The sequence below is a fragment of the Microcaecilia unicolor genome, chromosome 14 (assembly GCF_901765095.1).
Source record: "Microcaecilia unicolor chromosome 14, aMicUni1.1, whole genome shotgun sequence".
NCBI lineage: Eukaryota > Metazoa > Chordata > Amphibia > Gymnophiona > Siphonopidae > Microcaecilia > Microcaecilia unicolor.
Genome location: NC_044044.1, coordinates 35182852 through 35200118, shown reverse-complemented (window position 1 = coordinate 35200118; position 17267 = coordinate 35182852). Strand labels below are relative to the sequence as shown.

The 17267-nt window shown below is 43.0% G+C and overlaps 1 protein-coding gene across 1 annotated transcript in view; it reads left to right on the top strand.

The window, feature by feature from the left end:
* The window catches only part of PLEKHG6 (pleckstrin homology and RhoGEF domain containing G6), a 28006-nt gene that overhangs the window by 4275 nt on the left and 6464 nt on the right, over positions 1–17267 (top strand). Inside the window, exons 5-11 of the mRNA XM_030186867.1 lie at positions 3882–4031; positions 4902–5012; positions 9317–9466; positions 9564–9701; positions 9797–9916; positions 11556–11688; positions 12378–12493. Of these exons, the coding sequence (XP_030042727.1) occupies positions 3882–4031; positions 4902–5012; positions 9317–9466; positions 9564–9701; positions 9797–9916; positions 11556–11688; positions 12378–12493 (918 nt within the window). The remainder of the gene's footprint in view (positions 1–3881; positions 4032–4901; positions 5013–9316; positions 9467–9563; positions 9702–9796; positions 9917–11555; positions 11689–12377; positions 12494–17267) is intronic.

Sequence of the window (17267 nt, the reverse complement as noted above, 5' to 3'; positions counted from 1 at the left end):
CCGCGGGATCATCATGAATGATGCGGATGGTCGTCCGAGGCGAGCGGAGGTCGGAGCGGAGGCAGAGCGGGGCCCCTTAGGCACGGGGCCCTATGCGGCCGCCTTGGTCGCCTCTGCCTAAGACCGGCCCTGCTTCCAGTTCCATCCCCCCCCCCCCCCCCCACACACACACAATAGATATATAAAATAAGGGTTATTTTTAACCTTCCCTCAGCTCCCTCCCCATCCCCATTTTCAATATCTCTTCGTCTCTTCCAGATCCACTGCCCACAGATCGGCAACTGCCCATCTCTGAATCTCCTTCCTGGTATACTGCAGAGGCGGCTGCAGTGATTCATTTTCAGTGCCTACACCAGCCTGGCAGGCTTCCCTTTGCCACATCCTGCCCTTGCTGACATCACTTCCTGTTTCCTTACTGGCAGAACGCAGCAGAGGGAAGTCTGCTGGATCGGCGCAGGAAGCCAAAATGAATTAGTGCGGCTGCCTCTAAGGTAGTTCAGAGACAGGGGCAGATACCAGGCTACTGGCAGAGGAAAGGGAGAGAGGGAGTATGGTGCCACTGCTGGGACTGTGCCACAACTGAGAGAGGGTTGAGAGAATTTGGAATTGGTTATTTTTATAAGGGTACAATCTAAGGTGAAACTAAACTGATTAGGAAAAAAATCTAAGTGAAATAAATGAGTATCTGCTTCTCCAAACCCCACCATGTGGTTGCCATGGAGGTCTAGAGGATATGAGAAAGGAAATCTCTTTAAAATAAAATATTTATGCTGCTGAATATACATATAAGTTCCACTGCTGAAAATTCACAACTTTAGATGTATTTCATACACATTTAAAGCTCTACTTTCTGTTTAACCGCCACAACTTGAACACGTGTTCAGTGACTGTCGCTGATCGTATTAGATTTTTCTCCACCCTCACCAAAGCCACATCCCTTTTTGCACACACAAGTCATAGATTAAGGTCAGTTGCACGCATAACTTAATTTAATAATGAGCTGCAGATCGGTGTTAACGAGCAACAGGCAGAATGGCAATTATGTAGCTATGTGCCTTTACTCTGTATTCTGTAAATTATGCATTAACATTCCAGAGTGTGGTGTGGACCTGGGGGGCGGCAGGTCAGGCAGTTAGGCACGTGGGTTATTTCTATGCTTAATTGCCTACAGTAAAGCATGAGAATTTACACCAACCTTTGAGTTACGTTTCTTAATCTTTTGTTTAAATTAGTGTTAATGTATAATTCTCTGGGCTACTTCCCAGTTCTCCTTACACTTTGTAATCCACATCGAGCTGTCCAGGTTCACAGAATAGAGCACTTAGTCGTGTCATAAATGCTGTACTACAATACCACAGTAAACCTGGGCTTATGTTAGTGTCATATAACAGCAATTTCACATACAATGCTGGTGTAGAATTCTGCTTGCCATACCATCATCCCAGCATCTAAATTTCACTGACCTTTTCCGAGCTTATCCCTTTGATGCTGACAACAATCAGCAAACTGCTTTTAAATAGATAATAATCAACAATAATATTGTGGATCTTTGATCTTACTATGATCTGATAAAAGCAACAAATTCTTTTCAGATGCAGTAGTTCTAAAAATTTCCTCACTACTTCCTATTCTCAAACAGGGCAGTTTACCCATTAAGTAGACTACAGGCTGCCTAGGGTGGGCAGCTTCTAGAACTGGCAAAACTGTAATCCTGATAATCTGATAATCACAACATCCAAAGAACTATCAATCCATACTTCAGCCCACAGAGATGGAAAATTTAAGTCTGATAATCTGCAAAACTGTAAATCCTGATAGTCACAGAAATTCAAAGTACTATCAATCCACTCTTCTGCTCATAAGGATGCCAACATTGTAAATCCTGATAATTCAATGAACTATCCATCCATTATGCTCACAGATGCAAAACTGTAAATCTGATACATTCACAGAACATCAATCCATACTTCCTGCTCAGAGGAATACAAAACATTAAATCCTGATAATTGTACAAATTCAAAGAACTATTAGTCTTGCTGGAGCAGCTTGAAGGTGATGTCTAAATTTGCCTTCCTCCATTCAGCAATGGCTGTCACCTCTTCTTCTAATTCTGCAATAGCAGCCACTGCTTTTGCCTTTAATTCTGCTTTCCTGCATGCACTGGCAGCCGCTGCTTTCTTTTCTTCCAGTTTAAGTTTCTCAAATTCTTTCTATGGCTGCTTCTTTTTCATGCAAACTGTTTGTGTACTGATGCAGATATTCCAGTTTGGACTGCTGGCGTGCAGTAGGTTCATGTAAATGCAGGTTTATTCCATTGCATATTACACATTTCATGTTGATCACATGCACCCTTACAGACAGTTTAATTAATGCAGTGTTTGATATTTTTGGTCAGATTAAATTCTGATTTGTGGAGTCTTGACAGATTCTCCTGATGAAGGCTGTCCAGCCGAAACACAGCCTGTGTTGAGTTTCTTGTCTGGGACTTATATCTACATGTTTTACCCATTAAAGGAACTTTTTTGCAACATTTGGTCATCTTCCATTCTTGATGTGGTTTACTTACATTTTGTGTGGAAGTTTTCTGGTTTTCTCTTGTCTTTGACTATCCAGTGTGCATTCCATATCATCCACTTTTCTTCCTCCATAAGGGTCCCACATGCCTGTCCCATGCTTTCTTGAATTCAGATACAGTCCTTGTCTCCATCACCTCCACCGGGAGGTCGTTCCACGCATCCACCACCCTTTCCGTAAATAAATCTTTTGTTGGATTATTTTTAGTCTGTCCCCCTTCAACTTCATCTTATGCCCTCTTGGTCCAAAGTTTCCTTTCAAGTGGAAAGAGACCCTGCCTCCTGTGAATTTATATTATGGAGATATTTAAATGTCTCAATAATATCTCAACCTCTCATCTTTCTTCCAAGGAATACATATTGAGGTTTGTTAATCTGTCTTTATATGCTTTATGAATAAACACCACTGACCATTTTAGTAGCCACCCTCCGGACCAACTCCATCCTGTTTATATCTTTGTGTTGTAAATGTTGCAATATGCGTATTCCGTGTGGAAATGCTTGCAGTGTGCGCATTCCGTGTGGAAATGTTTACAATATGCATATTCCATGTGGAAATGTTTGCAATGTGTGACTTCCCTGTGGAAATGTTTACAGTGTGCGCATTCCGTGTGGAAATGTTACAATATGCGTATTCCATGTGGAAATGTTTGCAATGTGTGCATTCTGTGTGGAATGTTTGCCAATTATGGTAGCCATCTTGTAGAAACCATTAGCATCATATCTATGGTTAGTTGAATGTTCTAATGCTGCTTATTAGGTGTATCATTAGTATTATGCTAACATTGTATTATCTCTCTGGTATTTCAATTCCAATACTGTTTAAATGTGTATATTTTTGGTACTGTTTCATGGTAGTTCTATTATTCGGTTTCAATTTACTGTTTTCAAATTTACTTTATTGTATTTATGTTTATTCTTGGTTATTTTACTATTGTTTGCTGTTAACAAAATTATAAGTTTTAGTTAGACTGTACCTACTGTACACTGCCTTGAGTGAATCTCTTCATAAAGGCAGTTAATAAATCCCAATAAAATAAATATATGCATTCTGTGTATAAATGTTTACAATAGTACCGTTTGTGCACCTACATTTTAGGCACCTTGATAGGTGGTTACATCTATATTCGGTAATGTAACCTGGTGCCTAACTTCCTTTATCCTACTGTACGTCCTGCATCTCCTAATTGAAGCTATACATTTATACAATTGCATCCATATTCTCTGCACATCCCATAAGCTACATATTTTATCATCTTCTCTGTGTACCAACTGGATTTATTAGCTTGAAATGATATTATTTGATAGGTGCTTCCTGAACATATCTTTGGTAACATCCCAGAGATAATCCGAGTGCACCGCAGGTTCTGGCAGGAAGTAATGTCACCAGCACTGGAACATGTCCGCAGGACTGGGCAGAAGTTTAATCCACTGAGCTTCAAGGAAGGGTTTCAAGCGGTGAGTGGAAATCTTAGACCCAACCCTTGTAGGTTAGGTGTGTGTATGGGGGGGGGGGGGCTTCAGATAGTGGCCCCCCTCCTAAATCATAAACATCCATCTTAAACACTAAATAATAAGACCATACACGAACTAGACAAAAATGAACTCTTACCAATTGACTGATCAACTTCTTTGATACTAATGAACAAATACTATCACTTCTATCCTTATGTCGAATATGGTCCCTCCATAGTCGATGACCCAATGTATGTTTCAATCCAATGTATTACTCAGGAACCTTCATGCAATACCATAATGCACGCTTCTCTACCATGTATGTATGCACATGGTATATATATATATATACCATGATCTGTACCATGTATGCTATGATCCATCTATGCTACCATGTATGTATGCACCTTAACGTAATACCGTTTGTAATTCTGTTACCCGGAAGTGGCATCCGCCACTACGGCAATGTAAGCCACATTGAGCCTGCAATTGGTGGGAAAATGTGGGATACAAATGCTACAAATAATAATAATAATAAATGCTCCAATTACTGTGGTGCATTGACTCCTGTTCTCGCACTGCTAATATGACTTTGCTAAGCAGGGAGCCTGTCTATTGCAGGATCACTCATAGACAAGGGGGGGGGGGGTCACAGCTATGGCAAGAAGGGACAGGATCACATATGAGGCAGCTCAGGACAATGTTACAGAGGGGCTTAATGGGGAGGAATTGTAGAAGGGGTCCATCTTGAGGGAGAGTTTGAGCAGAAGAAATATCATGGGAAAGAGCTACAGATGGGAGGGGGTGCAGGGGTCAAAGCCCTTCTCGCCATCTCTTGTAACTTGTCTCTGATTTCTTCTTTTCTGCATCCAGTTTTCAGGTCACTTTGATCCCTATGTCATTTACTGCCTGGAGGTGAAGAAGAAGATGGAATTTGTGCGTCTCCATTTTTGTGAGAATGAATTCTTTAAGATCTTTGTATTAGTAAGTGTCTGATAAATTTCCTATTGAATCTTCTTGCTCAATTTCTATGATCTCGCTATAGTGTCTAACTTTTTATATGAAGGGTTATATATAGGTCATTTCAAATCACTGAGAGGGCCAAATGAGGACGAGATTCCCCTCAAAGATAAGTTTTTAGACTGGATAAGGGGGAAATTATGTCTGAGCCTTTTACTAATTTCATATGCTGGGGAAGAGATAACCCTAGTCCTGCTTTCCCTTTTCCCACAGCATATGTCTTCTGGCAGACTAGAAGATGGGTAGAGTGTGTCTCTCAGATCCCCTTACGTACTCCTGTTTTATTTATTTGGGGCATTTATACCCGCTCTTTCCAGCTCGATAGCAGGTTCAGTGCGGCTTACAAAGTATGGTACAAAGTATAACGGAGATAATACAGGTATGGAAACAATGTATCACAGAGATGACCTAATTACATAGAGGGGGTTCAGTGCAGCTTACAAAGTATCACAGAGATGATACAAGTATGGAACAAAGTGTCATAGAGTAGGAAAATAATAAGAGATGTGGGGAAGGGATTGGAGTGTGGGTAATACTAAGGATTTATTTATTGTATTTGTATCCCACATTTTCCCACCTCTTTGCAGGCTCAATGTGGCTTACAATACCATCATGAATAATGGAGATATGTAAGAAATAAACATTTAGTATTATAGAAGGATCTTGGGTAACATGATAATGATAAAGCATGATATTAATATAACAAGCAAATAGTAAAGACAATTCTAGGTATGTGTGAAGGAGTTCATATTTGTTGGTCTTTGTGGTATGTCTTGTAAAGAGATGGGTCTTCAATAGTTTGCGGAAGTTGTTAGTTCATGGATCGATTTTAAGTTGCGTGGTAGTGTGTCCAGAATTGTGTGCTCAAGTAGGAAAAGGTTGACGCGTGCATTAGTTTGTATTTTAGCCCTTTACAGTTGGGGAATTATGTTTGAGATTAGGACAGACCTTTTGGGTAGGCTTGTTTGAAGAGGTTTTCTCGTCCTCTGCTTGCTTCCCTCTTCTCATACTCCCCTTCATTCACTCCAACCATCCTACAGCCCCAGGCATCTGTATATGCACACCCTGTCCCGCAGCCGTACATAAGTATTGCCATACTGGGACAGACCCAAAGGTCCATCAAGCCTGGATAGCCCCTAGAACCATTTTTTAAAAATCGGCGTCACATTGGCCACCCTCCAATCTTCATTTAGTACGGACGATTTTCACGATAGGTTACATATTACTAACAGCAGATAAGCATTTCATGCTTGGTTCTTTTTTTTTTTTTATAATGTCATTTTTATTGATGACCATATCAACGCAAATTACAAGCCAGAAAACAAGTTGGTTAACAAAAGTATGTAACAAGTAATATACAAACTTATCAAGTTACAACCTGGTCTGTCATCATAAATTTTCATTTTCTCCCCCCTTCCTCCATAATAGATCCACTTTCACGGCGGGGCCTAATGGCTGTCCACATTGGAATAGCCGGTGGTGGGAGGTGAGGATATTGCTGGGCAGACTTCTATGGTCTGTCCCAGAGCCGGTGGTTGGGAGGCAGGGATAGTGCTGGGCAGACTTCTACGGTCTGTGCCCTGAAAATGACAGATACCATCAAGGTAAGGTATACACAAAAAGTAGCACATATGAGTTTATCTTGTTGGGCAGGTCTTTTTCTGCCATCATCTACTATGTTACTATGTTATGTATGGTACCACAACTTTTCTTTTTTGCTTTCACCATTCCATCTGTGCACCACCCCACCCAATACCTCCCTCCCTCCTCCCCTTTCCCTCCCTTACCCTCTTCCCCCCCTCTCTCCCTGCGGGCTTAACCATTCAAAATCCTACTGCAGGCTGTTGGGGTCAGCGTGTCCCAAAACGGAGACCAGCACTGGAGTAGACAGTCTCCCTTCTGGGAGGCCAGATTTTCTACTTCTCTATGCTCCATAGCGCTCAGGGAAATCATTAGAGATCGCCACTGTTGTAAGTTGGGTGGGTCTGGTGATATCCAACCTAACAAGATTGTTTTCTTTCCCATGGCAGTTGTTCTGCGGGTAAATGCTAGCATGCCTTTTTTTTCTGGCCACCCCTCACTTGGTATGTGTCAAACAAGAGGGCAGGCACCGGGCTCCAAGTCAGCCCCCAGATAGCTGATACAAATGCACATAATCGAGTCCAAAAAGCACGGACTGGGGGGGGGCATAGCCAAAACATATGGCCTAGATGTGCTCCGGGCCCTGCGCACTTCGGACAATCGTCTCTGGGTCTTAAGGTGGCCTTGAACGCTCTCTGTATGGTGAGATATACAATCGCATGGTAAATTTGTACTGTGATTCATGCAGTGTCACATCTCTAAAAGTTCTATATCCAGTCACTAGGCTAGACTGCACCATTGTAGCTGTGTTGCAACAACCCAGCTCTCCAGACCAAGCCTGAGCTGGTATTTCGTAATTTGTCCCGGGACAAGTTTCTCTGAGTTGGGTATGGAAGTATTTGAGAGGTACCAAAAGCCGCGCCTCCAGATCAAATAAGTCTATAAGTTGTTTCCGCCTTTGTGAAGTCAACGAGGCTCGCGGGAGGGAAGCAACATAGTATGATAAAAGATGCTTGAGTTCTTTGAGTATCCTTGGATGTTTGCCATCTGGTTCAGGTGATTTACTTCTCTTTAATTTGTCAATTTGGTTCAGTACATCGTCCAAATTCACTGATATTTCTTTCAATTCCTCTGCATCATACCCCTTGAAAACCATTTCCAGTACAGACAGAAGCAAATAATCATTCAGTTTCTCCGCTATGGCCTTGTCCTCCCTGAGCGCCCCTTTTGTTCCTCTGTGATCTAATGGTCCCATGGATTCCCTTGCAGGCTGCTTCTGATGTACTGTGAGTTTTACTTCTTTATTAATGCTTTGCATCTGACTTGCCAGTGCTTATGTTGCTTCTGCCTTTTGTGGTGGACCATGACTTACAGACTCACCGAGATTGGCATATCTGGCCATGACCTCTAGTGCTTTATGTTCTTTCTTAAACATACATAGTAAACATAGTAGATGACGGCAGAAAAAGACCTGCACGGTCCATCCAGTCTGCTACTTTCCGTTTTTATTTCTCTCTGCTTCACTCACTTATCACCTGCGCTATGATATTCCTCAGAGCTTGTTGAATGCTCCACTCTTTTTCAGTATATTTTCAGAGCCTGGGCCCTTATTTGGCAGACTGACACTGTGCAGTGCATGCAGTATTAGAGAATAACATGGGAACAGGGACCGGCAGTAACTGCGGGGACGGGGACAGAGCCTATGGGGGCGGGGATGGGGACAAACTTTGTCCCTATGTCACTTTCTACTTTGAAGTCTGTTAATGAATTGGACTGTTATTTATGTTTGATTGATGCCGATGATAATATTTGTATTTTTTTTTAAACGTGCTGGCCACAGCTAGCCACATTTGCATAAGGGATTCTGTACATCTTCTAAGAAGACATCTTCTATTGCAGAAGAGAGGAGAGCTAGACTCAATCCTGAGATTGTTGATGATTCATTATAATCCACAGATTAAAACATCATAACAGTACTTCATAGGGAATATTTCTGTTCTCTAGGGCATACAAAGCAGGTTGTATTTTGTACCCCTGGACATTTTAACAGGGTGGATTAGGATTCCTTGAGGTAGTAGAATGATTATTTTGGGGGTTGTGGGGTGGTAGTGGGAAGGAGGGTTATTATAGCTGCTCATTGTATTATTGTTTTCTATTTGTAATTTATACACAACAGCTGCACAGCATATTGTTCCTTTTTATACTTTAATAAAAAGATTTAAATATAAGATCATAAGTGTTGAGGCTTCTGCCCACGGGGATGGAGACGGGCCTGCGGAGACACAACCCACGGGGACAAATGTTTTCCTCATGTCATTCTCTACCCAGATGCACTGCGCTGAGTCAGGTGCCATCATTGGGAGAAGGTATTGGAGAATCTGAGACCAGCAAAGTTTTTTTATTAGGGTATTGGGGTGTTGTCAGGAGGGGTCATCTTTGGGGTCAGAGGTGGGGGATCCAGGAATCCACTAGACCACCAGGGAGTTTTTGAGGGTGTGCAGAGGAAAACTGCAGAATTTAATATTTTAACGTCTCCCTTCCTGTCAGTGCACGGAGGTGTGTGCTGCTTTTCTGACAGTGCAGACGTAATCTGCATATTTTCTACTTATCGTATTGGAGAGGTAAATTTGGTATAAAGGCCTGTGTCAGTCTTGAATCAGCCCTACAGTTACTAATATCTCTTCCAGTGGATTCAGAAACACAAACAGTCTCATCGACAGTTGCTTAATGACATGCTGATGAAACCTCACCAGCGAATCACCAAATACCCCCTCCTATTGAAAGCTATCCTGAAACGAACTGAAGACATCCAGAGCCGTGATGCTCTCACCAGCATGGTAAGAGGCATAGTGTCCTGATTTTTCCCCAGAGATGCTCTTGACAGCACAGGATGACTGAAGCCTGTGTCTTTTCTTATAAATCTGTTTTTCATAGATCAGCTCAGTGGAGAAGTTCTTGCAGTACATTAATGGTCAGATGCAGCATGGGGAAGATTATGAGAAGCTGTTATTCACTCTGGGACGAATCGGATCATATGAGGTTCTAGAATCAGCATCGGAGGAAATTGAGAAGGTAATTACAGGACAGAACTTTGCATAAAAGTCAGTTCTTCAGGGGACTGAAATCTCACTTATGCTGTGTCTGTCTGTCTGTTCTTGTCCCTGCAGAACTTGAAACCATTCTCCAGACTGGATCTGACTGGACCCATGTCAGGGGCTGGACCACAGTGCGTTCGCTGTTTATTGAAGGAGGGACCCCTGAAAATGAAGGAGGGCAAAGAGGGAAAGGTGATGTCCTTTAGTTCCTGACTGGCTGTGGCACATACTTTATGGTGATAGGCATTCTGGGTTAAAGTTTCCAAAAGTTCTGAACATCAGTGGTTGGGACTCGGTCTCCTGAATACTGACTGTCACCAGGGTATAAATTGGTGAGAAAGTGTAAGTAGCCTGCTAGAATGAATTTGTTGCTTGTGTGTGCACCCAGACTGTCATTTATAGTGTCATTTTAGAAATCTTCTGGAATATAGATGTTTTTGTGAAAACGTGCTGAGCCTGTGACATATTTTACATTTCTAGGGCTGTGTATGTAAGCGTACAGTAAAAGTAGCAGATCTCAAACACCCCCCCCTCCCTCCCCTCTGAAGGCCTTTAAAAAGCATTAACAACGTATAGGAGATAAACGTTGATTTCACAAAATGCCACCATGGTAAATGTGGGAATCCAGAAAGTTCTAAAAGGATGCCTGTGACCAGGAACCACAGGGGCAAACATATCCATGCCCTGTCCAGAGCATGCTCGAGGTCCTCTGCCGTGGAAGCTGCCTGTCTAGCACCTGTATAGAATAATGCGTAGCCGGGTTCCAACAGCAGGAATAAACAAACATTATTTGTAAGCGACACCAGAGTGCTGTATACGTATAGCGCTATCTGTATAGGCTCTGGCAGATATGCACGACACTGACATGGCCCCTACTGGCAATGACCTGGGCAGCTATATGCGCCCATGGACCATCTCACACAATCAGCCCCATTGCAGAAAGGACCTGAGACGTCTCCCTCAAACCCTCCAGTGGAATTCTGCTTAATAGCAGCCATCTCCAAAACCCTAAACATGCTTAGTAGCAGGTGTAACTCTTGACGTCCGTCTTTTAGGACACAGAGGTTTACTCATGAAATGGGGACCAAACTCTTGTCCCAGCCAAAAACGTGCCCAGACCATTTCCCCTTGTCATTTGTACACACTTGGATTTGAGACATTTCCAAGGTTATTATCAATCTTGATATACCACTTAAGGAGAATTTATCCATCAAAGCGGTTTGCATTAAAATCAAAGGAATGAAGAAAAATCACAATGTAGATAGGAAAGGAAGGGCACATCCAGAAGAAAGACAGAGCAGAGGGAGACACCATTATGGAACCATAGTTTTGCCTTGGAAAATGTGTCCCTTTACAGATAACAGGTGCAAATTAGTGTCAGAACACGAGACTATCACTACAGTACAAGGACGCAGGAACTTTGTGTTTATTGCCACAATCTCATGAGAAAAAACTACAAAAACCATTTCCCAGTTAAAGGGTCTCTTGAAAACTGTCCAGGCCAATCTTTTCAGAATATATGTAATGAATATGCATGAGATACATTTGTATGTCTGATTCCAGTGTGTTGTTGATCTCATTGTGGGAATCCTGAAAGTGACTGGCTGGGGGGGGGGGGGGGGGGGAGGGAGGCAGTCAGTGTACACTATGCACAGGTTTGCAGTTGTTTGGACAGAAGAACCCACAGAAAAAGTAGTTCCAAGTCGTGGCAACAGTTTTTCCTTGGGCACATTGAAGGGAATAGTGTCCCTTACTTTCCCTTTCAGAACTAGTAGAAGTGCCATTGGACCTGCCATGAAGACTGACATCCACCCCTTGTTTTCATTTGTAGCTCGATGTTCATTGTTTCTTATTCATTGACGTGTTGCTGATAACTAAGATGCAGAAGAAGTCCGAGCTCTGCAAAATAATCCGTTCCCCACTTCTGACAGAGAGAATTGTGTGCCATGGGCTGCGGGATCCCAGTGAGTATCATAAGCAGGCTTCCCAGTCTTCTAATGAAGGATGGTATTAAAGATATCTCTACTGCAGTCCCACCTTCCTCTCCACTCCTTGAGCTGTTGCTGGACTGCTCTTTCAGCATTTTCTCTACTCCTTTCAGTCCCTCTGTGCTGCTGCTCATCAGTTTCCTCCAACTTTGGCTCTTCTCTCCGTGTTGCCTCAGTCCCCTCCTCTTCCTCCCCTGGCACTGGCTGTCCTCTCTGTGCTGTCTCACTCCCCTCCTCTTCCTCTGGCACGGGCTGTTCTCTCTGTGCTGTCTCACTCCCCTCCTCTTCCTCTGGCAGGGCTGTTCTCTCTGTGCTTCTGTTCTCTCCTCTTCATTCTCCTTCAGCTCTGGTTGATCTCTGTGCTGCCTCGGTCTCCAGCCTCCTCTGCCTTTGGCGTCCTTCCATGTTCCACCTCTCTGGCTGCTCTTGCCTTCTCAAAGGTAACTGCCAATTCTAGCCATTGTTTTTTCTGTCTCATGTGCTGTCACCATTTATTTATTTATTGCACTTGTATCCCACATTTTCCCACTTATTTGCAGGCTCAATGTGGCTTACAAAGACCTGTTATGGCATCACCATTTCAGGGTACAAGAATACAACTGGTGTTACAAAGATAACCATTGTTAATAAGGAACAATTTAATTTGCTCCCTGTCTCTCTTTAAGATTCTTTCCTCCTCATTTACTTGAATGAGTTTTGCTGTGCATCGGCTGCTCTCAGCTTTCAGTGTTCCAGCCCTTCCAGCTGTAAGGATTGGATACAGAAAATCAGACACTCACAGGTGAGAACACCGACAAGCAGTGGCGTACCCACAGGTGGGCTTGGGTGGGCCAGGGCCCACTCATTTATGGCTCAGGCCCACCCAACAGCAGCACATGTTTAGTGGTAACTGGTGGGAATCCCAAGCTCCGCCAGCTGAAGATTTCCCCCTGGTGGTAATGAAAACGCTACTCTCCACAACACCGGCACCTGCTCAGTTTTCAGTGCATTCCTGCTGTCAAGGTGGAAAGAAGCGTTTTCCCACCAGCTGAGATTTTCTTTTTTTTTGGGGGGGGGGGGGGGGGAAACTTGGTGCCCACCCAATTCTTGCCTAGGCCCACCCAAAATCTGTTGTCTGGCTATGCCCCTGCCGACAAGAGAGTGTGATGCACTGTGACATCACTCTAGTTCTGATTAGCACTGTGACATCACTCTGGTGCAGCAGATAAGCACTGTGACATCACTGTGCTGGTGAGAGTGACATTACTAGCAGGAGGTTTTGGCACTGCTGTGAAGGTGTGTTTGACCACCTGCATTTGATATGTAAGCACAGGTCCATTTCACCCTGTCCTTTCAAAACAATCATAACAGTCTTCTAGAATCCAGGTCGTGGTTCAAGACTGAGAGTGCATGGGTAACTTTCTGTGCTTATACATGTTTGAGCGTGTGAGAGTTTGGGTACATATGTCCATGCATGTACCATTTTCAGGAGTTTAAGTGCTGCCCATATGTGTCAAGTAGGCATTTTTGTGGGTATTAGATGGATGTGAGTGAATACACACGAGTGTGCACGCTTTCATTCGCCATTCCCAGGAGTATCTGATTGCCTTTTATATGTGCATGTGGTTGTTTTCATGTAGGGCCTAGTTACTCATCTGACTATCTGTGTGCGTTGCTTTCCATGGTGTCTCCCATGTGTTCACATTTCATGTTAATGTTTTATTTCACCAAGGTAGATTGATACGAGTCAATTACAGCAACAGTATAAATGTCTTTATAATATTAAGAGAATTAGATTCAACCCTGAGTATAACTTTTATCCCAGAGCCTTCTCTAACATTTCGAAACTTCCGTTAAAATTCGCATTCATCAGGACTTCAATGGCCTAAGCCATTTTTCACCTCCAGGTCCAGTAGCAAAGCCCATAGCTCTCAAAAAAGCCAAGGCAATAGTTAGCCAAGCAGCATGGAGACCGTCTGCAATCCAGCACTCCTGCTGCTCGGTTACATTTCCATCATCCCATTTTCCCAGAGACAAAGATGAGGGGTGAGTTTAATACATACATTCGTGATAACTCTAATCTCTCCATGTACCTTCTTCCCAGAAGGATTGCATTCGATCACAATATATATAGGTGTCTCTAGCAGGGACAGACAGAATACTCTGGGCCCCCGGGCACTGAAAGTACTCTTGGTCCCTCCCACACTGCCCCCACAGTTCTTACCTTGAAGGGGTGGTCTAGTGGCTTGTTTGGGGGCAGGCACACCAAGGATAACCCATTCCAATGCTGGAGATTGAAGGCCAAATGAGTGAGATTTTTATCACGGGTCCCTTAAACCAGCTCTAGCATATGTACATTCTTAAAACTGACATATTATAATTAATAAATAGACAATTTACTACACAGTAAAGAGAGATTGACCAAAAAAAAAATCACAAAATCTACTTCAATGAGGAGAAGAGGAGGAAACCAAACATTAATCTAAGGAATACAACAACATAACCTTTCTCCAGTAGCAGACATATTATGAATTTATACAAAACCCTATAAAAGTCACTCAGGATCTGTGTGACACAAATCCACCCTTCCATAACAGCACCAACAAGGACCTTCCTAGGAAAAGGCAGCATTGGAAAAATCACGGTGAGACCAGAGCATCAATACACTTATTGGGAAAATTGAACAAGCTGGATTACTACGAGTATTAATACAGACCCCAACAATAAACACCCACAAAATATCTGGCCTTGGTCACACCTGCAAACACATACACAGGAAGTAAGGAGCCCGTTCACTAAAGCTTAATGTCGTACATCCTATTTTATACCTATGGTGCACAGTAATTCCCATTAGTGAATTCTAAGGAGTAGCAATATGTAAACAACAATTAGCTTGAAAGCTCAAGACCCCAGACTCTACATTCAGCACAACGCCAGAGAAATAGAAAAAGTTGCATTTCCTTGTACAGTGCAAAGTATAAAGATAACAAATGTCAGTTCCCAAATCTGACACATTGCAATCAATAAATGGATAATAAAATTATTTTTCTACCTTTATGGTCCCAGTCTCTGCTCCTTCTTATCTCTTAGATCGCTATCCAGGGCCTCGCGTCCATTTGCCATGTTTTTTCTGTCTTCCTAATTTCTTCCATTCATTGATTTTTTTCATTATCAGCATGTCACCCTAATGTCCCTTTCCACCCCCCCATTTCCCCTCCCACATACCTCCATGTCCAGCATGTCCCACGATCTCCCTTTCCACCACCTCCATACCCAGGCCAGAATGTTCCCCAACATATCTTCCCTCATTCCTCTGTGACCAGTCTGCCCCCTCAAACTCCCCTTCTACCATATCTAGCAAAAGATTAGAAATAACGGACTGCCCATGCATGGTCCATCTGTAAAAAGTCTACAGTTCTTCCAGTTGGATAGGCAGTCAGTGCCTTAAAAGGTGGAGGACAAAAGCTTTTTACTTGACAGTATTTTAATTCATTTGAAAGCTTCCCATATGTAGATATAAATATGAATGAAATAAAGATTGAATATCACTGAAACAGCTTCAAAAATTATTGTAGCTGGTAGAAAAAGCAGTTATAAACTCTATTTTGTGCGCTAATTTTTCCACACTGTTCTATCTTCTATACAAAACAGATGGCCAAATTTCAGTGAGGATATTTTATTTATTTCTAGCATTTATACCCCGCTCTTTCCCCGCTCGATAGCAGGTTCAGTGCGGCTTACAGAGTATGGTACAAAGTATCACAGATACAATACGAAGTATGTTACAAAGTATCACAGAGACAGTGCAAAGTATGTTACAATGTATCACAGAGGTAATACAAAGTATGGTACAATGTATCACAGAGATAACATATCCTGTTTCCTGATAGGTTCTTCATGTTAACTGTTAAATCTGCACTGGGAAACCTTATAACATGATGCAAAAAAACAGAAGAAACAAGTCTTCGCAAAAGATATAATGAAAAACAAAACAGCGAAGAAGACAAAGAATGTATAAGGATGACGACGCTTAGGATGTAAGTCCAAATAGAAGGTTTATTGATCGTTGAACAGGACTCCGTTGGGATTGGCGCCATTTAAATAAGAAAGGCAAACGACTGCTCCGTTTACTTTTTTTGATCCAAGTTCAGTCTTGAGATTAGAAAATCGCCGAGAGGTGCCATTCTGAACACTTTTTTCCTGCTGCAGGAGACGCTGTAACTCTACTATAAGATCGATTAATGAATACAAGGATTGACTCATAAGATCATGAAACATAGACTTCTGATCCAGACCCTGTGGGCCGAAACATAGCTGTGTGAGTCCTGTTCACTACTACTACTACTACTATTTAGCATTTCTATAGCGCTACAAGGCATACGCAGCGCTGTACAAACATAGAAGAAAGACAGTCCCTGCTCAAAGAGCTTACAATCTAATAGACAAAAAATAAATAAAGTAAGCAAATCAAATCAATTAATGTGAACGGGAAGGAAGAGAGGAGGGTAGGTGGAGGCGAGTGGTTACAAGTGGTTACGAGTCAAAAGCAATGTTAAAGAGGTGGGTTTTCAGTCTAGATTTAAAGGTGGCCAAGGATGGGGCAAGACGTAGGGGCTCAGGAAGTTTATTCCAGGCGTAGGGTGCAGCGAGATAGAAGGCGCGAAGTCTGGAGTTGGCAGTAGTGGAGAAGGGAACAGATAAGAAGGATTTATCCATGGAGCGGAGTGCACGGGAAGGGGTGTAGGGAAGGACGAGTGTGGAGAGATACTGGGGAGCAGCATAGTGAATACATTTATAGGTTAGTAGAAGAAGTTTGAACAGGATGCGAAAACGGATAGGGAGCCAGTGAAGGGTCTTGAGGAGAGGGGTAGTATGAGTAAAGCGACCCTGGCGGAAGATGAGACGGGCAGCAGAGTTTTGAACCGACTGGAGAGGGGAGAGGTGACTAAGTGGGAGGCCAGCAAGAAGCAGATTGCAGTAGTCTAAACGAGAGGTGACAAGGGTGTGGATGAGGGTTTTGGTAGAGTGCTCGGAAAGAAAGGGGCGGATTTTACGGATGTTGTAAAGAAAGAAACGACAGGTCTTGGCGGTCTGCTGGATATGAGCAGAGAAGGAGAGAGAAGAGTCAAAGATGACCCCAAGGTTTCGAGCTGAGGAGACAGGGAGAATGAGAGAGCCATCAACAGAAATAGAAAACGGGGGGAGCGGGGAGGTGGGTTTGGGGGGGAAAATGAGAAGCTCGGTTTTGGTCATATTTAATTTCAGGTGGCGTTGAGACATCCAGGCAGCAATGTCAGACAAGCACGCTGAAACTTTGGTTTGGATGCAAGGTGAGATATCAGGGGTAGAAAGGTAGATTTGGGAGTCATCAGCATAGAGGTGGTAGGAAAAGCCATGGGATGAGATTAATGAACCAAGGGAAGAAGTGTAGATAGAAAAGAGGAGGGGACCAAGAACAGAACCCTGAGGTACACCGACAGGCAGAGGGATAGAAGTAGAAGAGGATCCACCAGAGTGAACACTAAAGGTGCGGAGGGAGAGGTAGGAAGAGAACCAGGAAAGGACAGAGCCCTGGA